The sequence below is a fragment of the Schistocerca piceifrons genome, chromosome 7, assembly GCF_021461385.2.
Source record: "Schistocerca piceifrons isolate TAMUIC-IGC-003096 chromosome 7, iqSchPice1.1, whole genome shotgun sequence".
NCBI classification, from domain to species: Eukaryota; Metazoa; Arthropoda; class Insecta; order Orthoptera; family Acrididae; genus Schistocerca; species Schistocerca piceifrons.
In genome coordinates this window covers 85,597,115-85,620,026 of record NC_060144.1, presented here as the reverse complement: position 1 = coordinate 85,620,026, position 22,912 = coordinate 85,597,115, and the positions used below count along the sequence as shown (strand labels likewise).

Genomic DNA, 22,912 nt, shown 5'->3' with positions numbered 1-22,912 from the left:
GCATATTTCCGCTGTTGCCAAGCTGTAAATGGCGGAACTGTGGCAATTCCTATATGTAGGAAAGCATTTCGCTATACCCACGTCACCCCCTGCGGGTTTAGGGGTTATAACAGGCCCGCGGTATTCCTGCCTGTCGTAAAAGGCGACTAAAAGGAGTCTTCAACATTTCGGCCTTAATGTGACACTACATTTCCAAATTTTCCGTTAGTGCGTACAATCTGCGGAATGACGCCTTACTTGGTGCATTATATATCCATCTTGCCCTAAGATCTAGCCATCTTTCGTGCCCTAGAGTATATCCGCTCCTGCTCCGGTGAGTCCTTCGTTATCTGTAGCGACTCCCTGAGCGGATTACGAGCTATCGACCAGTGTTTCCCTTGCTCTCGTCTGGTGAGGGCTGTCCAGGAGTCCCTCCATACTCTTGCCCGTTGCGGCCGCTCTGTGGTCTTTGTGAGGACCCCTGGTCATGTCGGCATCCCGGGCAATGAACATGTTGACCGGCTGGCCAAACAGGCCACCAGTGAACCAACTCTGGACATTCGCCTCCCGGCGACTGATTTGCGAGCAGTCTTACGCCTCAAAGTTTTCACGCTTTGGGACGCTGAATGGCGCCATCTGCCCACACCTAATAAACTCCATGCCGTCAAGGAGACGATGACCATGTGGCAGTCATCCATGCGAGCCATTCACAGGGACTCGGTTGTCCTTTGTCGGCTCCGCATTGGCCACACCCGGCTCACGCACAGATATTTACTGAGCCGTGAGGACCCGCCTCTGTCGCTGCGGGGCGGCTTTGACGGTGGGCCACATTTTTTTGTCCTGTCCGCTCTTAGCTGTGCTCGGGTAGACATTTGCGCTGCCTGATACGCTCCCTGCCCTTTTAGCAGATGACACTGCCATGGCAGGCTTAGTTTTGCGTTTTATTCGGGCAGGGGGGTTTTATTGCTTAATGAGTGTCATTTTTTCGTTATGAGTCTGGCCTTTGACCTACGATTTTAGACTGGGTTATTTTTTAGTGTGTTTCTAGGTGGTGGGCTTTTCCTTTTTTGTCTCTATGGTCGGCCAACCATTGTCACACTCTGTGTGATTTTAAATTCCTTTTGTCTCGTCTCAGTCTGCGTCTTTCTTGTCCTATGTCGTCTGTTGTCATGTCCATTCTTCATTCTTATTCTGTGTTGGTGTTTGCAGTTTCGGAAAAAGGAACCGATGACCGTAGCAGTCTGGTCCCTTTAATCCCACAAACCAACCAACTATACCCACTTCAGTCCCACATCTGTGTCTCTCAGGAAGCGTCCAGCGTCCTCTTAGAGCTGACAGACAGACAGACCTCTACACACGTCAGCGCCCTATCACCTGGCAGCCCCATATATCAGACAGATTCTACCAGATGCCTGTACAGATGGTGGGAAACCTTACGTTAGTATTCATGGAGCTGGAGGATATTAAACGTAATATCTAACATACAGGGAACCTATACTTAGGACAACAATCTGTCAGTCAGTGTGAACAACTGTTGCTTCATTACATTGTGCCGCAGTGAGTCTCAGTGCAGGAGAGGTTTCGAGGTTTCTCTGTTGGGTTATTTTCTTCCATCATGTTAGTAAATGTAAGCTGTATGGCAGAGATATACGTAAGACTTCTGCCACATCTACCCGGCACCCGGCGGCGGCTAGCCGGTTGTGAGGACGAAGCACTTACGGGACGTTCCACACCAGACCGACAGAGCGCTAAACGGCAGCCGACAGCCGCGCCGGTGGCCCCCACTGTGTCGGCGCAGGTTGCAGGGCATGCAGAAAAGTAGAGCGCTACACATCTGCCCGACAACTTTCGTGTGCCGGCCAGTTGTGTTTTGCTTTGTTGGTGGTTTAATCTGTTCTGGACATTACTAGTCTACTGTGTCATGGTGGAGATTGATATCGAAAAAGACATTAGTTCAGGAACGAACAGGGCAGCCGAGAGCACTAACGCGCTGCTTCCTGGACTCAGGCAGGCGCGCCGTCCCCGGATAGAATCCGCCCGGCGGATTAACGACGAGGGCCAGTGTGCTGACCAGCCTGGATGTGGTTTTTAGGTGGTTTCCCACATCGCGCTAGGTGAATACTGGACTGGTCCCCACGTCCCGCCTCAGTTACATGACTCGCAGACATCAACACATTCGCACTATTCCATGGATTACACTAGACACACAGTTGGCATGCACTAATTCCTCCCCCCTCTCCCATTCTCTCTCCACCTCTCTCTCCCACTCTCCTCCCCCTCTCCTCCCCCTCTCTCTCCCCCTCTCTCTGCCCCTCTCTCTCCCCCTCTCTCCCACTCCTCCCCTCTCCCCCTCTCTCCCACTCTCCCCCTCCTCCCCCTTCTCCCCCCTTCACCCCCTCTGCTCCTATCCCCCCTCTCCCCCTATCCCCCCTCTCCCCCTATCCTCCCTCTCCCCCTATCCCCCCTCTCCCACTATCCCCCCTCTTCCCCTATCCCCCCCTCTCCCACTATCCCCCCTCTCCCCCTATCCCCCCTCTCCACCCTCTCCCACTATCCCCACTCTCCCAGTATCACCACTCTCCTGCCCCTCTCTCCTCCCCCCTCTCCTCGCCCCTCTCCTCCCCCCTCTGTCCTCCCCCCTCTCTCCGCCCCTCCTTCCCTCTTCTCTGACCTCTCTCCTCCCCCTCTCCCCTCCCCACGTCTCCCCCTCTCTCCTCCCCCCTCTCTCCGCCCCTCCTTCCTTCTTCTCCGCCCTCTCTCCTCCCCCTCTCCCCTCCCCATGTCTTCCCCTCTCTCCTCCCCCTCTCTCCCCCCGCCGCCTCCCCCGTCTCCCCCCCATCCCCCCATCTCTCAACCCCCCCACCCTCGTGTCTCAACCCCCCCACCCTCGGGTCTCAACCCCCCACCCTCGTATCTCACCCCTCTGCCCCCCTCTCTCTCTCCCCCACCCCTCTCTCTCCACCACCCCTCTCTCCCACCCCTCTCTCTCTCCCCCACCCCTCTCTCTCTCCCCCACCCCTCTCTCTCTCACCCACCCCTCTCTCTCCCCCACCCCTCTCTCTCTCCCCCACCCTCTCTCCCCACCCCTCTCTCTCACCCCACCCCTCTCTCTCTCCCCCACCCCTTCTCCCCCACCCCCTCTCTCTCCCCCACTCCCTCTCTCCTTCCCATCCCCCCTCTCTCTCCCACCCCCACCCCCTCTCTCTCTCTCCCCCACCCCCTCTCCCCCCACCCCCTCTCTCTCCCCCAACCATCTCTCCCCCACCCCCTCTCCCCCCACCCCCCTCTCTCTCCCCCGCCCCTCTCTCTCCCCCGCCCCTCTCTCTCCCCCACCCCCTCTCTTTCCCCCACCCCTCTCTCTCCCCCACCCTGCTCTCTCTCCCACCCTCCCCTCTCTCTCCCTCACACACTCACACTGGATGGGGTGTAACTGTAATGCACTTTACTTGAATCTGGAATAACAAGGCTCAAATTTTTGCCCTCTAAAATTTCTCTATGGCTCTACTAACAACCATCCAGTAAATGCGACCTCGTTCCCTGGTGCTAGGGCACAGATGATGAACTTTCCTGTACCATATATTGTAGTCACTAACTGATCTCTCAAAACCTCAGAATTCATGAGATGTTTGGATGCGAATATCCTTTTTTACACACTCACAGGTACAATATTTTTGAGCCATTTTGTACGTTTTTGCTTTCGAGAAATACATGTGAAAGCAGTACACAAATCGCCGGCGACTACCGCAATTTTCTTCCTATTGTCCTCTGTTCTAACTTAATGTCCACTATAGCAACAAATTCCTTTAAATCTGATTTGATCCATTATAAATGGTTTTTGAAAGCCTGCGACTGCAGAAACAATAGGTTTGTTTATTAATAAATAAATCTTCTGCTACCAGTCACGATTTTTCTGTATTTTACTTTTCGCACGATGCGTTTCGAGAAATAATTCCCATTTACAAGTGCGTTTTTTGTGTGTATTAAGCCATTTCTTTTGGTGTTGTCAGTGTGTGTGTGTGTGTGTGTGTGTGTGTGTGTGTGTGTGTGTGTGTGTGTGTGTGTGTGTGTGCTTCACTTTTACTGCAATATATACGAAACACGCGTATTTTTAGTTGGGTATCAATTCTTTTTGTGAAGTTAGTGGCGAAATTTAGAAGAATTTGTACTTACAGTTTTCTAATGGTCCATTTGTGCAGAGTCTCACACATACTAAACATCACACACAACTCGTTGTACACTTTACACATAGAAAATACCTTATGTAAACAAAAACAGTTACAAAGATCTTCTTAAAGGTAGTCCACAGATATAACATTATAGGTCTTCCACAGATTATATGTTTTTCTACAGATGTTATTTATCTTAATTTGGCTCATAAATTACTTATATTTATTTTACAATTGTGCCCACTTCTATGTTTTACTATTTTATTTAAGTGTATTATCGAAACATCTGAAGAAATTCACTGATTCACTTTCAAGTTTTTCATTTAATATTTTATCTTCACATTTTCTGTAATGTGAATATATCTCCAGTTCAAGTAAATCCTTTATTTAGTCAGCGGAGTACTTCGACATTTTGCTCTATTTTTCCACATGGGTGGCCTGTATTATATATGTGTGTTGCTATTGCTGATGTAGTGTGTGTGTTGTGTGTGTATGCTCTAATGTGCTCTGTGTACCTGGTGTTGAAATTTCGGCCTGTTGGCCCTATGCAGAACTTGGAGCACTCCTGGCATGTTACCTTGTATATTCCAGAATCTGAATATGGATCATGATTACACTTTATATTATGTATTAGTTTTTGTTTTAGTTTATTAGATGTAGAAAACCCAATTTTTACTCTGTGACTTTTGAAAACATTTGCAATCTTCTGTGATACATTGCCTATGTAGTGGATATGCACTTCCATTAAATATGCACTACAATAAAATACAACAGAACTCTGGACCTGATCTGGCTAATCCAAATAATTGGATGAATCATGAAAACTGGTGATCTGGTTTTAAAAAAAGCGAAATTTGGATATATATTCTACTGTGACATCAATTTTATGACACATACAGCGTCGGTTCTTGGACATATCGGTCAGAATCAGTTGTTTTACTGTCTTCAGACGTTTTCGTGCAGCTAAGTCTCGCATTCACTTGACGGTGAACGTCTGTTATATGGTCTCACACCGGCCGCCGCTCCATCCGTGCTAGCGTAGTGTCAAGACATGCCAGCGCATCATCCGCTGACAGTTCCCCCATCTGATTCAGCGACTATTTCATCCTCCTGACAGTCAGGGTCGTCTCTCTCGTTTCTTACGGTTTCACCGTCACTGAGAATTTGTAATCCAGGGTCAAAAGAATCACAAACAAGCCACCCTTACATCCTCTGCACTGCAATCGGAACCTCCATGGATTTTCAGAAGGTTCTTTCTTCTGTCCTCAAGTGATATTTCGTAATCTGCTAGTTCATTAATCCCCTTCCCTTTTTACACTGCTTCTGTTCATCTTCGTCTTCTGAACCACTTTGGATGACACGCCTTTCAGATTACTCCACGCTCTTTTGCACGTTGTTGTTTTTTTACCAAATTCCAAGCTTCCGCCACCGTGTAAGATCACACTTTTAAATTCAATTTTTGGTGATGGGCCAGAACGCATTCTTCATTTACATCTTCCGTCAAAAGCTTCCTCAGCAGTCTTCTCCTGTGATCCTGCTTCATACTTTTGATAACAGATTCGTCCATTGGCTGCAGCAAGCGTGTTACGTTCGGTGGCAGGAAGAGTGTTCTGAAACGACCATCTTTCTATCAAGAAGCTTTCGGTTTGATGGGTGGGTGCATTGTAAAGATTTTAAATCACCTTACTGCCTTCTTCGCTGTGTCCTTTTGGTATTATTTTCTACTGAAGATACGAAAACTGAGTAGTACCCCTCCAAAACAAAGCAGCATAATCTGGTTCTCTGGTCCTCTGATCGATTCTCAAAACAGATGGTAGGCTTTAACGTTCAACATGGTCACACGGTCTTTACTAACCTTCTGGCTGGGGGCATTAATTTACATTTTAGAAGTACAGGCGTGTCAGGCAAAGCCTTCCAAGTGAGGCTTTTCTCATCTGTATTGTATAAAAATTGTCATAAGATTCTGCATCAATTTTGAATTTTTCAATAAAATTTTTACTTGCTTTTGGATCTACTTCACCACTTAAACCTGGTTTATGAATATCGTGCCTACCTTTGAAATTCCATAGTCAGCCAGTGGTTAGCTTCAAATGAAGACGAATTGTGCATTTTCTCGGCTAAAAGTTTTGATTTCTGGCAAAGAGCTGTAAAACAACTTGGATATGGCCTCTTCACGCATTTTGTTTTCTGCTGTTGTCATCCCTTTTGACGACGAACTCCTACCTTCATTCTGAAAGAGATACAAAGCTTGAAACTGAGGACTCTTATGTCTGAAATTGTCGATGTTACCACTCAAAACATCTCTTCTAACCGCTTACTAGCTATGCCTTTGTCTAATTGTTCAAGGACTTTTGTCTGCCAACGATAGGACAGCGCCCTTTTAGGAAACATGTACGCACAATAAATTAAAATACTCGCACAAGACAAACCAAAAGACGTGGAAGATGGATCGTAGAACGACAAGTCTGAAATATAGCCAGGCAGCTTACCAGATCACTGCACATTACAAGCGCTATTTGAGGCATGTTTTTCCACATTTCCAAACAGGGATGCACTTGTGCCTGGATTTCTGAAAACAGAATCGGAGGAATCCTGATGCAATTCATTCCACTTGTATCCACGGCCAGTATCAACATATGGATAACAAACAACGCAAGTTCTTGAGGATTAAGCAGACGAACGCATAATAGTTTTCACAAGTGGGGCAAGTGTATGTGGAAGTAATTACAAACATCGGCTTTACACGTTATCAGTAAAGTAAAAGCGCAAACGAAGCACCAGTAGAACAGTTAACGGGAAAGAACGAAACACAACGTCAGACACAGGAAGAAATTTCAAAACACGTTTCTGTACCTTTTACCACAATATACACTAAGGTGACAAAAGCCATGACATACCTCCTAATATCGCTTCGGACCTCCTTTTGCCCGGCGAAGTGTAGCAACTCGACGTGGCATGGACTCATCAAGACATTGGCAGTCCCCTTCAGAAATATTGAGCAGTGATGCCTCTGCTGTCCATAACTGCGAATGTGTTACCGGTGCAGGATGTTGTGCACATACTGACCCTCGATTATGTTCCTCAATCTTCGCTGAGATTAATGTCGGGCGATCTGAGTGATCAAACGATTCGCTCGAACTGTCAAGAATGTTCTTTAAATCAATCGCGAAAAACTGTGGCACGCTGTCACGGCGCTTTGTCATCCATAAAAATAATTGTTGCTTGGCAACACGAAGTCCATGTATGGGTGCACATGGACTCAAAATACACGAATTTCATCATTTCCAGTCAGCGATCGGTTCAGTTGGACCAGAGGACCCAATCGATTCTATGTAAACACAGCCCACATAGTTCCTCAGAGCCTCAAAAACTACACCACTGGCCTTTAAAATTGCTACACCAAGAAGAAATGCAGATGATAAACGGGTATTCATTGGACAAATATATTATACTATAACTGACATGTGATTACATTTTCACGCAATTTGGGTGCATAGATCCAGAGAAATCAGTACCCAGCACAACCACCTCTGGCCGTAATAACGGCCTTGATACGCCTGGGCATTGAGTCAAACAGAGCTTGGATGGCGTGTACAGGTACAGCTGCCCATGCAGCTTCAACACTATACCACGGTTCATCAAGAGTAGAGACTGGCGTATTGTGACGAGCCAGTTGCTCGGCCACCATTGACCAGACGTTTTCAATTGGTGACAGATCTGGAGAATGTGCTGGCCAGGGCAGCAGTCGAACATTTTCTGTATCCAGAAAGAGCCGTACAGGACCTGCAACATGCGGTCGTGCATTATCCTGCTGAAATGTAGGGTTTCGCAGGGATAGAATGAGACGTAGAGCCACGGGCCGTAACACATCTGAAATGTAACGTCCAGAGTGCCGTCAATGCGAACAAGAGGTGACCGAGACTTGTAACCAATGGCACCCCATACTATCACGCCGGGTGATACGCCAGTATGGCGATGACGAATACACGCTTACAATGTGCATTCACGGCGATGTCGCCAAACACGGATGCGACCATCATGATTCTGTAAACAGAAACTGGATTCATCCTAAAAAATGATGTTTTGCCATTCGTACACCCGGGTTCGTCGTTGAGTACACCATCACAGGCGCTCCTGACTGTGATGCACCGTCAAGGGTAACCGCAGCCGTGGTCTCCGAACTGATAGTCCATGCTGCTGCAAACGTGCAAATGGTTGTTGTCTTGCAAACGTCCCCATCTGTTGACTCAGGGATCGAGACGTGGCTGCACGATCTGTTACAGCCATGCCGATAAGATGCCTGTCATCTCGACTGCTAGTGATACGAGACCGTTAGAATCCAGCACGACGTTCCGTATTACCCTCCTGAACCCACCGATTCCATATTCTGCTAACAGTCATTGGATCTCGACCAACGCGAGCCATAATGTCGCGATACGATAAACCGCAATCGCGATAGACTACAATCCGACCTTTATCAAAGTCGGAAACGTGGTGGTACGCATTTCTCCTCCTTCCACGAGGCATCACAACTACTTTTCACCAGGCAACGCCTGTCAACTGCTGTTTGTTTATGAGAAATCGATTAGAAACTTTCCTCATGTCAGAACGTTGTAGGTGGCGCCATCGGCGCCAACCTTGTGTGAATGCTCTGAAAAGCGAATCATTTGCATATCACAGCATCTTCTTTCTGTCGGTTAAATTTGGCGTCTGTAGCACGTCATCTTCGTGGTGTAGCAATTTTAAAGGCCAGTAGTGTACATAGGTCCATGGCTTAGTGGCGTCGGCGCCACACACCAATCGTGCCATCAGCTCTTACTAATTGAAATCGGGACTCACCTGACCAGTAGGCTAGGGTCGAACCAACACACTGACGAGTCCAGGAGAGGCACTGCATGCAATCTCGTGCTGTTAGCAAAGGCACTCGCATCCGTCGTCTGCTGCCAGAGCCTATGAACGCCACATTGCGCCGCATTGTCCTGGCGGATACGTTCGTTGTTCGTCCCACGTTGATTTATGCAGTTATTTCTCGACGTTTTCTTGTCTGTTAGCACTGACAGTTTAAAGAAAACGCCACCCTTCTCGGTCTTTAAGAGAAATCCGTCTGCCACTGCGTTGTCCAAGATGAGGGGAAATGGCTGAAGTTCAGTATTCTCAGCGCGCTCTTGACAGTTTGGATCTCGGAATATTGAATTGCCTGACGATTCTCGAAATGGAGTGTCCTATATGTCTAGCTCAAACTACCATTCCGTGTTCAAAGTCTAGTTCCCGCCGTGCGGTCGTAATGAAGTCGCAAACCTTTTCACATGAAATAGATGAATACAATACAAATGACAGATCTACCAATGTACTGCTCTTTTATACTTTATGTAGGCAATACTGCCGCCATCTGCATATGTGCGTATCTATCTCATGACTTTTTTTCACCTCAGCGTAACTGAATCCAGCGACTAGAAGAGCAGTCGGAGGCTGTCGTTACTCCCAGAATTACTCCATAAGGTACTGGCAGAGAATTCGCTTCCTTTCACCAAACAAGAAATTTCGAATGATCAAATCGTCTTAAAAAATCATGCATTGATGGAATATCGTCGAAACTTTTTGAGTAGCTGTTAGCGATGATTGTCAGAAATGTCTCTTGCACATACAGGGTGATTCAAAAAGAATACCACAACTTTAAAAATGTGTATTTAATGAAAGAAACATGATATAACCTTCTGTTATACATCATTACAAAGAGTATTTAAAAAGGTTTTTTTTCACTCAAAAACAAGTTCAGAGATGTTCAATATGGCCCCCTCCAGACACTCGAGCAATATCAACCCGATACTCCAACTCGTTCCACACTCTCTGTAGCATATCAGGCGTAACAGTTTGGATAGCTGCTGTTATTTCTCGTTTCAAATCATCAATGGTGGCTGGGAGAGGTGGCCGAAACACCATATCCTTAACATACCCCCATAAGAAAAAATCGCAGGGTGTAAGATCAGGGTTCTTGGAGGCCAGTGATGAAGTGCTCTGTCACAGGCTGCCTGGCGGCCGATCCATCGCCTCGGGTAGTTAACGTTGTTCGAGCTGAGGGAACAGCCAATTCTCTAACATCTCCAGATACTGTAGTCCAGATACAGTAGCACCTTCGAAGAAAAAGGGACCAAAAACTTTATTGGCTGAAATGGCACAGAAAACGTTCACCTTAGGCGAGTCACGTTCATACTGAGTTGTTTCCCGCGGATTCTCAGTTCCCCATATACAGACATTGTGACGGTTGACTTTCCCGTTAGTGTGGAAAGTTGCTTCATCACTAAACACAATCTTTGAAACGAAAGATTCATCTGTTTCCATTTGAGCAAGGATAAAATCACAGAAATCGATTATTTTAATCTTATCAGCTGCAGACAGTGCTTGAACCAATTTCAGACGATAAGGTTTCATAACTAACCTTTTTCGTAGGACTCTCCATACAGTTGATTGTGGAATTTGCAGCTCTCTGCTAGCTCTGCGAGTCGATTTTCCTGGGCTGCGAACAAATGCTTGCTGGATGCGTGCTACATTTTCATCACTCGTTCTCGGCCGTCCAGAACTTTTCCCTTTGCACAAACACCCATTCTCTGTAAACTGTTTATACCAACGTTTAATACACCACCTATCAGGAGGTTTAACACCATACTTCGTTCGAAATGCACGCTGAACAACTGTCGTCGATTCACTTCTGCCGTACTCAATAACACAAAAAGCTTTCTGTTGAGCGGTCGCCATCTTAGCATCAACTGACGCTGACGCATAGTCAACAGCGCCTCAAGCGAACAAATGTACAACTAAATGAAACTTTATAGCTCCCTTAATTCGCCGACAGATAGTGTTTAGCTCTGCCTTTTGCCGTTGCAGAGCTTTAAATTCCTAAAGTTGTGGTATTCTTTTTGAATCACCCTGTATAATAAATTTTCAGCTGAAGCAAAATTTCCTAGAGATTTTGAAGAACTAAGACTGTCGCTGTAAGACTGTAGACTGATGACGTTACTCACAACGGATTAGAAATTTTAGCATGTCTAGTAAATAGCAGACTAAAAACTGCTATTGAAAGAGAGACTACGCCCATACTAACGTAGTACAGTACAGTTACGAGTATGTCGGACCTATTTCTAAAACATACAGATATATTTTCTATCTTACATAAAATTACACATAGCAAAACATTCGTGGCCTTCGACACCGTGTGTGATAAGCTAATCAACGTGATATAAGGCTCCCAGCATCAAGGTTAACAAACACAATTATCAGTAGAAACTGTGATCCGATGGGAATGGCGCTGTCTGTCAAGTTACAAGGAACCCGTATAGAAACATAAGTTATCGACGTTTCCTTCATGAAGACGATATGTTAGGAATATCCAAATGAAATAAGTATGACTTTCAACGAGGAATATGTGTCAGAAACTAGATAAATTTCAACAACGTAAACCAAAGTAGGAGGAGCGAAAATTAACTATTAAAACATCCCAGCTTATGGATGTAAGAGATCCTCTTAGTTTAATATAATCAGGAAGCATGGTTTCAGTTGACGGGGGCATAAAATCCTTGCAGTGATGAAGATTCTCGACACGAGAAGTTTGATCAGCTCAAAATGGCAATATTTTTATCAGCATTTCTTCAGCTGCCCACCACATTTGCTGACAACCGCAGGCAGCAATACGACTGCCCTTGCTATCACAACGCTACAGTGCACAGTAGCATGGAAAGAGTCAGACATTAGAGTTCAAGCAATGGTGCTGAACGTGATGGAAGACGAAGTGCTGCATAACAACCACAATTCTGTATACAAATGTGTCTCGTGGCACTGGACTTCCCTAGCAGACACATAGCAATCAACGCAGGCTGGATAAATCACCAACTAGATTTTATTTGACGGTATTACGTGGGCACCAGTTATTAACAAGGAGTAATATAAATAATTCCATGCTGACTACACAGTGTTGACCACACAATTGAAACTTGGCTGGTGCGAGAAAATTACTATCAGACAAAAGGTGTACAGATTTCTATTACGCCCAAGTCAGCAACGCCTATAATTTAGTACAGTGAATGTAAGGAACTAGATATGGCGGAAGCACAGCTTTGGTCCGCCATCTTGTCCACAGCCCGTGCCCCACGCACACACACTTTGCAAGCCGCCTTAGCCTTCATGCACGATCACCTTCAAAAAACGACAACGATGATAATACTATTAATAATGACTATTAAGAGCGTACACCGCGCGCTTACTCACGCACGTCGAACTGAAGTACAGGGCTATTACAAATGATTGAAGCGATTTCATAAATTCGCTGTAGCTCCATTCATTGACATATGGTCACGACACACTACAGATACGTAGAAAAACTCATAAAGTTTTGTTCGGCTGAAGCCGCACTTCAGGTTTCTGCCGCCAGAGCGCTCGAGAGCGCATGAGACAAAATTGCGACAGGAGCCGAGAAAGCTTATGTCGTGCTTGAAATGCACTCACATCAGTCAGTCATAACAGTGCAACGACACTTCAGGACGAAGTTCAACAAAGATCCACCAACTGCTAACCCCATTCGGCGGTGGTATGCGCAGTTTAAAGCTTCTGAATGCCTCTGTAAGGGGAAATCAACGGGTCGGCCTGCAGAGAGCGAAGAAACGGTTGAACGCGTGCGGGCAAGTTTCACGCGTAGCCCGCGGAAGTCGACGAATAAAGCAAGCAGGGAACTAAACGTACCACAGCCGACGGTTTGGAAAATCTTACGGAAAAGGCTAAGGCAGAAGCCTTACCGTTTACAATTGCTACAAGCCCTGACACCCGATGACAAAGTCAAACACTTTGAATTTTCGGCGCGGTTGCAACAGCTCATGGAAGAGGATGCGTTCAGTGCGAAACTTGTTTTCAGTGATGAAGCAACATTTTTTCTTAATGGTGAAGTGAACAGACACGATGTGCGAATCTGGGCGGTAGAGAATCCTCACGCATTTGTGCAGCAAATTCGCAATTCACCAAAAGTTAACGTGTTTTGTGCAATCTCACTGTTTAAAGTTTACGGCCCCTTTTTCTTCTGCGAAAAAAACGTTACGGGACACGTGTATCTGGACATGCTGGAAAATTGGCTCATACCACAACTGGAGACCGACAGCGCCGACTTCATCTTTCAACAGGATGGTGCTCCACCGCACTTCCATCATGATGTTCGGCATTTCTTAAACAGGAGATTGGAAAACCGATGGATCGGTCGTGGTGGAGATCATGATTAGCAATTCATGTCATGGCCTCCACGCTCTCCCGACTTAACCCCATGCGATTTCTTTCTGTGGGGTTATGTGAAAGATAGTGTTTAAACCTCCTCTACCAAGAAACGTGCCAGAACTGCGAGCTCGCATCAACGATGCTTTCGAACTCATTGATGGGGACATGCTGCGCCGAGTGTGGGAGGAACTTGATGATCGGCTTGATGTCTGACGAATCACTAAAGGGGCACATATCGAACATTTGTGAATGCCTAAAAAAACTTTTTGAGTTTTTGTATGTGTGTGCAAAGCATTGTGAAAATATCTCAAATAATAAAGTTATTGTAGAGCTGTGAAATCGCTTCAATCATTTGTAATAATCCTGTACAGGTGGTAGGATTACTTGGGGTAGGGGACCAGACAGCAAGGTCATCGGTCCCATCGGATTGGGTAAAGAAGTTGACAGTGCCCTATCAGAGGAAAAACCCCCGCATTTGCCTGAAGCGATTTCGAGAAATCAGTGAAAAATTTAATCAGGGTGGCCGGACGCGGGTTTGACCCGTCGTCCTCCGGAATGCGAGTCCAGTATGCTAACCACAGCGCTACCTCGCTCGGTGAACTGAAGTACCTTCTTCAATTAAACTGGAGAGATCACCCCTATACTAAGCAAGAATTAAGGAAAAAGGTTGAAGAATTAACGAAAAAGGTTGGGAATAAGGAACTCCATTTAATTCCGTCTCACAGTGAAAGATGTGAAATAATGGTTATGAGAACTGCAATGCGAAACAAGAAATTCCAATTCTAGTGCTGGTCTGGCATTTTCAATTGTCACCACATTGCAGGTCAAGTGTATCTGACTGGTCTGCACTGATATTTCATTTCAGTGCTTCGTCATTGATTTGAGATTCATTCATTCATTTGTTTTCAATGTGTTTCATTCATGTCGTTTACATTGTTGTTTATGTAAGTATATTTTCTGAAACCATAATCGTAATTGACACAATCACTTTATCTTCTTGTTTCTGTCGTTATCACCAAACTGATTTCTGTAAAAATTTTCTCCGGTAGAGAGAAGAAAGGATAGTTACACTACTGGCCATTAAAATTGCTACACCACGAAGATGACGTGCTACAGACGCCAAATTTAACTGACAGGAAGAAGATGCTGTGATATGCAAATGATTAGCTTTACAGAGCATTCACACAAGGTTGGCGCCGTGGCGGCACCTACAACGTGCTGACATAAGGAAAATTTCCAACCGATTTCTCATACATAAACAGCAGTTGACCGGCGTTGCCTGATGAAACGTTGTTGTGATGCCTCGTGTAAGGAGGAGAAATGCGTACCATCACGTTTCCGACTTTCATAAAGGTCGGATTGCAGCCTATTGCGATTGCGGTTTATCGTATCGCGACATTGCTGCTCGCGTTGGTCGAGATCCAATGACTGTTAGCAGAATATGGAATCGGTGGGTTCAGGAGGGTAAAACGGAACGCCGTGCTGGATCCCAACGGCCTCGTATCACTAGCAGTCGAGATGACAGGCATCTTATCCGCATGGCTGTAAGGGACCGTGCAGCCACGTCTCGATCCCTGAGTCAACAGATGGGAACGTTTGCAAGACCACAACCATCTGCACGAACAGCAAGTTTGCAGCGGCATGGACTATCAGCTCGGAGAACATGGTTGCGGTTACCCTTCACGCTGCATCACAGACAGGAGCGCCTGCGATGGTGTGCTCAACGACGAACCTGAGTGCATGAATGGCAAAACGTCATTTTTTCAGATGAATCCAAGTTCTGTTTACAGCATCATGATGATCGCATCCGTGTTTGGCGACATCGCGGTGAACGCACATTGGAAGCGTGTATTCGTCATCGCCATACTGGCGTATCACCCGGCGTGATGGTATGGGGTGGATTGGTTACACGTCTCGCTCACCTCTTGTTCGCATCGACGGCACTTTGAACAGTGGGCGTTACATTTCAGATGTGTTACGACCCGTGGCTCTACCCTTCATTCGATCCCTGCGAAACCCCACGTTTCAGTAGGATAATGCACGACCGCATGTTACAGGTCCTGCACGGGACTTTCTGGATACAGAAAATGTTCGACTGCTGCCCTGGCCAACACATTCTCCAGATCTCTCACCAACTGAAAACGTCTGGTCAATGGTGGCCGAGCAACTGGCTCGTCACAATACGCCAGTCACTACTCTTGATGAACTGTGGTATCGTGTTGAAGCTGCGTGGGCAGCTGTACCTGTACACGCCATTCAAGCTCTGTTTGAATCAATGCCCAGGCGTATCAAGGCCGTTATTACGGCCAGAGGTGGTTGTTCTGGGTACTGATTTCTCAGGATCTATGGACCCAAATTACGAGAAAATTTTATCAATGTCAGTTCTAGTATAATATATTTGTCCAATGAATACCCGTTTATCATCTGCATTTCTTGGTGTAGCAATTTTATTGGCCAGTAGTGTATAAATAAGCTGAAAAACCTGAAGTAAAACTATTTTGTTTAGCTATTGCGTTCGGTAGTATTGTGACCTAATGATAAGTTTCATCCGTCCCTTCGTACTTTCTCAGTATTTGTAAATACAATAATTCACATACGGCAGAGCAACCCTGTAATATGTAGAAGCTGAGTTTTGGTGGCACTGCAGAATTTTGTGTTGAGTTACTGTCCTGTGTATTTTTTTGCTCAAAAATGCAGATGAAATAGTGGAAAGTGAATTTCAAACGTTTTGCAACACCACTTTGTAGGACAGACGTTCTCCATATCCATGCATGATTATTCATCGCCCAGTGCATAAGTGGTCCACCACACCCTCTGACAGGAATGCCACTCACCAAACTGTTTGGTACACAGTGTCCTGCCGCAGCTCCTCAGCGGACAGAGAGAAGCTGACGTCAGTTTGCACCTCGTACACATTCCCATGGGTTGATGCCACCGTCAGTCTCAGTAATTCGACACGTGCAAAGCAAAACCGCCTCTCATTGCAAATGGCTTATGTAGCTGTTTCAACAACAGATCTGAAATGTGGAACTCCTCTCTTAATAGCCAGTTACACAGAGGTACAGAATTACCCATATGAAAGTCTGCGCATACAAGACGTGAACTTTGAGTAAATCGCTTCCAGTATTACCCCGTTCACCCCATTTTAATGAAAGAATCCCTTGTTATCACATTACAAGCGATGACGAAACAGTCGTCTGCTAATTAAAATCCTGCTCCAAGGAAATGCACATTAATAATGAGTGCATATGGCAGGTTAAACGTCTTACAGTGTCACCGATCCAAACGAGTTTGCAGCTCTGATTACAACAACATGTAACGGGTGGCGACCACGTGCTACTTAGTTCACTGTGTCCGACCGTCTAATTAATTAATAGCAGTAGATCGACAACGACGTTCGCAGCTCTGATACTGTATGTTGACCGATTTGGTCTTCGAATGCCGTTGGCAGCTAGTTAATCCTTAAGCTTAATCATAAAATCGCTCTGCTGAGGCCGTAACTTCACGAAAACGTTGCAGACTATTCCGCCAATACTCAGTGAGTTTCCCAGGTAATCGTTTATCATGGCAGGCTCCTGTTTAATAAGACTAACGGCCACTAATTAGGTAATTGCCACAAATAAATATCATTTCAAGGATTAATAGATTTTTCGTAAATGCAGATATCGTCCATGGCTAACAAGGGGAAACCACGAGTTCGTGATCATGGATTTACTTCAAACTTTGTACACCTTTAATAGGCCATTAAAGCACGATAATGTGCAACTACTAAGGTGCCCTATTCCGGCAATTCCGAGAAAATCGCAAGAGAAATTTTGTGTGTCTGTTATGTAACTGATGTATTTTTGCCCAGGTGCAAGATGTTGAGTTCATGGTGGTCAAGTGGTTAGCGCCCGAGCATCGCAAGATGAACGTGTCTGAGGCAATGGTTCCACTTTCACTCAAATCTTCATTTTTGTAGTAGTTGTGTAAATTCCGTGATACTCAAAACACTGGCACTTCCACTGTTTGTTCTTGCTACATTAGCAACGTCTCACCGCCACGTAGGTTAACTGCCAAATGGGACCTCTTTGGAAAAAAAGACATTTTCTCCATGAAGTGAGTGACTGATTATTTTGTAAATTTTTTTTGTTTATTTATAGATGATACAATGATTCTAAAGGCGGCATACACTGAACACAGGTTCATGCGTTGTAAAACCGGTTATGACTCTGTCATAAGAATGTGATTGAGTCTATAAATAAACAAAAATTTTTTACAAAATGAGACCTCCTCGAAACGTCGAGGTGAAAAGTAGTTTCGATTACCTTACCAGATTGTATGTATAAGGGATTCCGCAAATCATGACAGGCATACATTGTCAGGAAAACTCTACGCGTTTCTTAATTTACTTGTCGGTAGTTATAAATATGTTTGTTCTAATTACTAAATTTAATTAAAAATAGTAACTACTCAAATAACAGGAAATTCACTAAAACTTCATGCAAATACACGTGCTTTTTTTAATTATATTACGTCTCAATAGCACAATGGGACTTAACTTCTGAGGTCATCAGTCCCCTAGAACTTAGAACTACTTAAACCTAACTAACCTAAGGACATCACACACATCCAAGCCCGAGGCAGGATTCGAACCTGCGACCGTAGTGGTCCTGCGGTACCAGACTGTAACGCCTAGAACCGCTCGGCCACTCCGGCCGGCAATGTCATTTAAATTAAATAATATGACCAGTTATGAAAAAAATATAGATTAAAAATTAAGTTTGATCCGGTGATTCCTGTTCTGTAACGTATATGAACTTTTGTTTACAGGTTTTAACGTATACAGATATGTATATGGTGAGACAGAGATTATCTCCTTGTATTTTGTTTGTTTCTTGTACTGTCTTTTTTTTCTAATTCGTAGGCTAGTGTTCGTTGAGTGTTCTGAAGTTGGTTTTTACATAATTTATTTACGCATCCTGCCAGAATTTCATTGCTTTGATTTGTTGGTTTGTATTTAGTGTTTTTAGGTTTTCACATCTATGTTGCAGGGTTACAGAATCTATCCACATCGTCAAGTTCGCAATATTTCGCAAGGGGAAAACGTACATGGGAATAATAATGTGGAGGATAGTAGTATCCTACATTTTGGTGGACGAATCAATTTTACATACATATTGCTGAGAGCAAGGATATACGAGGTGAATTATACATATGATTGCTAAAGGGTCTACGAAACATACTACATTTGGGCACACGAGCAGAAAATTTTCATATGTATCACTATATGAAAAAACCGAACCGTCGCCTCATGCACGTTCGTCTTACGAAGCTCGAACGCTAACCACTTGATGACGATGATCTCTAACGTGCAGCACCTACGGGTACACACGTCCATTACATAACAGACGCGTAAAAATTCTTTTAACGATTTTCTCGGAATTTTCATAGTAGTGCACCTTACTACTTCCACATTATGTTGTTTTAATGGCCTGCTAAATGTGTATAAAGTTTGAAGTAAATCTGCGATGCCAGCGTCGTAGCCTCTCCTTGTAAGACAACCAGTGACTTTAATGCATACAACTAATCAGTCATGAGCACAATCACGTACTTCATATCTCAGAACTAGCGTCATGTGAATGCCAAAAATATGCCTTCTTTCCACGTCTGAAAACACGAGATCACTTGAAAGACTGTAACTGCCTTTTAAATCTATATTGAATACCAGTACTGGTTCCAAAATCACACACAAATTCAAGCCAGTTAATGACTCACGTCTCTTAAGATTTTTAGTACAGCCCTTATTGACGCATCTAACAATTATTCTTCTCGGTAAAATGATCTATATTGCGTTAATCATGATAGGCATTAAGCAGAAACACTCTTGAAACAAGTAATTTCTAGACACAGTTTTGAAATCTTCATAAATAACATCTTCTATGTAATTTTTTGTCTTCATAATGCATTTTCACACCATTAACATAATAACACTAACTCTGATACTTCAGCATATCAGTTTAAACTTAATCCAGCGAAGACAATCTGGCAACTAACTGATAAAGATCTGAAATCATATAATACGTTTTCATTTTTTCTTTTACAATATAAATCAGCATCTTTTTATTAATGATTAAAGGCTGCTGTCCTTATGACGATTTGTTCTAGCTCGGCGTGGTGTGGCGCATATGGTAATCTGCTTCCATTGACACTATGCCTTGCCATAGCAAATCCACCGCCATTGCTCCAGCATCCTTGAACCCATGCAACAAAATAGACAACAATGCACTTATCACACAAATTTTAAAATAAATCACACACATTACAAATATATGTATTTTTATATCATGACCAATACATATTAACTGTATTTTCTTTAAAATAGATATAGATACACAGTGTACTTATTATAAACCATACATCAAACCATGGCACTGAGGGAAGAAAGAGCAGCCAACTAAGGTGTGCGATAATCTCTCATGAATATTATCACAAGCTCTGGCAGTAGACATAGATATAGATGCCTGTATGTGAACCATCTTGGTTGCTCCAAATCAAAGTGGCTCATTTGACAATTCGCATTTGATTCACATTTCTAGCATTGTGCCCATCACTTCTACCAGTGTCAGTATTCCATGCCTTTTAAAGCAAAGTGTTGTCATTTTTAGTATTCCATGTCACAGTGTGGGTGCATACAAACTGGTGCACACTGCAGAACAACCAAATGCATGTCATCTAAATCAGCACCACACCTAGGAAAGTGAGAGGGGTGGTCAAAACCATTTCAGTGGTTGGCTACTGTAGAGTCGTTCAGAATTTATTTAGCTTGCCCTTTGATAGGAAAGATCAAGGAGCATTTGACATAATTGTGAGAATAATAAGATTTATGATCAGTGTCTAATATTTGATTTGAACTGTATGAGCTAATGTTCATTTTATTTGCTTGTACAGGCTCATTTTTAATTGGAACTATGACATAACCATCTACATGTGCATATAATATTTATAGAAAAAACTTGACATACCACCTCCCTTGGCAGTATAAGAAAAGGATTGCGTTCTCAGATGTCTTTGGGTTATAAAGAATTTGTTGCACTTTATTCCTCACCACATCAACATACAATTAGAGGTATAAGAGGGTAGGTGTTGTCCCTTTGGCTCACTGCAGTGATATCATGTATCAGTGGCAAGGTTCTCTCCCGCTCAGTACTTATGTCTATGGCGTGAGGCATGCAGTGTGTCCAGGAAGCCAAGGTTGGCTTACAGGAATGTGTAATGGTTAAGTCCACAAGTGCATGAAATATTGATTTACACTCGGAGCCTACAGGTTTTTCTGCTGTCTTCTCAAACATAGCAGCCTCAAGAATGTAGTCAAACAGTGCACGAGCACGTGTGATTGTCTGTGTGTATGCTAGGAAGGGTTTTGGTGTTTGAGAGTGAGACTGTGTGCAGGTGTGCATAGATGTCACAGTGGATGTATCTTCTGATGGATGCACGTGTACTAATTTGCATGCACCTACACATACACATGGAAATAAACTGTGGTGGGTGAGTGAGAGAGTGAGTGAGAGAGACTGAGAGATTATAAAGGGTAAGAGCGATGATGTTTTGTGCAGGAACTTGTCTGCAGAAGAGAAAGCCAAGAGGTTGATTCGAGCAGCTCAGGAGGGGACAGTGGAGGAGCTGCAGGAACTGCTGGCTGTGGGGGCAAATGTGGGGGCGAGGGACGAGAATGTGTTGAGACAGACCGCTCTGCACTATGCAGCTGCCAAAGGAAACGTGGAGGTGGTGAAGTGCCTGTTGGAGGGTGGAGCAGAGGTGGATTCCAGAGACACCTGGCAGGAGACACCTCTGCACAAGGCTGCATACAACGGCCATACAGCTGTGGTGCAGTTGCTCGTGGCGTCCAGTGCTGACCCCAATGCCAGCAATTGTTGTGGATGTATGCCACTGCACTTTGCAGCAGATCGTGGCCACATGGAGACCACAGCTGCACTGCTGGAAGCGGGAGCCGACAGGTTGGCGAGTGATAAGGATGGGAACACTCCCAAATACTTTGCTGAGCGTAAAAACCACCAGAAACTTGTAGAGATGCTAACATGAAGCTGCTAGACATATGAACATAGGTGGATAATACGAAGTTTTCTACGTGACATTGTTTCTTAAGTAAAGACAAAAAATTACTCCTATTGTTATTCATTTGTACCCATCATTACACAGTACATGGAACCACTATAATGACACCTAAACAATTGTAACAGTTGGATATGCACATAATTTAATATTATTAACTTTTGTTTTGATAAAACAGACTGAAAAAATCCTTAGAACACCATTAGGAAACTCAACAATAGAAAAATACTCTTTCACTACTAATAAACACCAGTTTTCTGTTTCAAACGAGAGTTTCTACTGCATAAAAAGTGTTTAAACAATACAGAGGAGTACAGCCATGTGATGTCTTCGAGAACCACCAATATTTCAACAGGTCATCACCCAGTCATTTTCAAGGCATAAATGGCGAAATATGAAGGGTTGTAAAAGGTGACATCGAGCTGCATTTCTGTAAGTTGTTTAAATCAGTCGTCAACCTCATTTGATTTCTGAAAAGTATTTGGTTAGAGCCATGTATGTTAAACTAGTGTAAACTACACCATACCCAGATAAATGCTATATATGCTGTGTGATGAGAATGCATCTTCAATTCTGATATCAGGCTAAATTCACTTCTGTGTCTGCAATGCAGCTGTTGCAATAGTTCATGTATTTACGCCACATTATGGGCCAATCATCCGCAATAGTATTGTTTGTTTACGTTTAATTAAAGGGAATGAAAGAATCATTCCTCATCCATATACCTGTAATATTGCTATTATAAAACATACTAACTTCTATCAAGTAACAAGGGACTTTTGATCTCACATTACAAGGGACTGCAACAAGTTTTCCCTCTTTCCAAATTTCCCACCATTTCCCTCAGCCTGAAGTCAGGTCAGCACAGAGCCTGTGTGGGTCATTGTGCAGCAACTCTGTCCAATCAGGCACCACTACTGAAAGCACCCTCACTGCCCCAGCTGTCAGCTACTTCTCAGACAATAACCCCTTTCTGTAGTGGATTTTTAAGCCTTCCTTCTGCTTTTAGTTTCTCCAATTTTATGACTTTCGTTCCCATTGCTTCTGGTTTTCAATTTCTGTTTTTTACTGTTTCCTAAGCCACGGACCGGGCGCAAGTGACCATAGCAGTTTTGCGCCCTAAAACCAAAACAAACAAACAAAAAACTTCTCAGACAATCAGTCCATGGGGTAAGGTTACAAATATTGCATACAAAACTAAATACATCACATGAGACATGAATGATACTCCACTTCTAAAGAATAAAAACCATTGTTGGATGTAACATTTTACAGAATTACTGTGCAGATAGAAAGAACTTTGCAAATGGCTAAAATTAATGACTACTATGTAATAACTGTTGCATCTCTTACAATGTTGTAACGCTACAAGCTGTGGTTTTTATTTGTGTATAATCATGGAAAGT

General features: G+C 44.1%; 1 protein-coding gene across 1 annotated transcript in view; it reads left to right on the top strand.

The window, feature by feature from the left end:
* LOC124805001 (poly [ADP-ribose] polymerase tankyrase-1-like) overlaps window positions 1-22,695 on the top strand; it is a 60,940-nt gene extending 38,245 nt beyond the window's left edge. The window contains exon 4 of the mRNA XM_047265398.1: window positions 20,990-22,695. Within this exon, the coding sequence (XP_047121354.1) occupies window positions 20,990-21,476 (487 nt within the window). The 3' untranslated portion in view covers window positions 21,477-22,695. The remainder of the gene's footprint in view (window positions 1-20,989) is intronic.
* The last annotated feature ends 217 nt before the right edge of the window (window positions 22,696-22,912 follow it).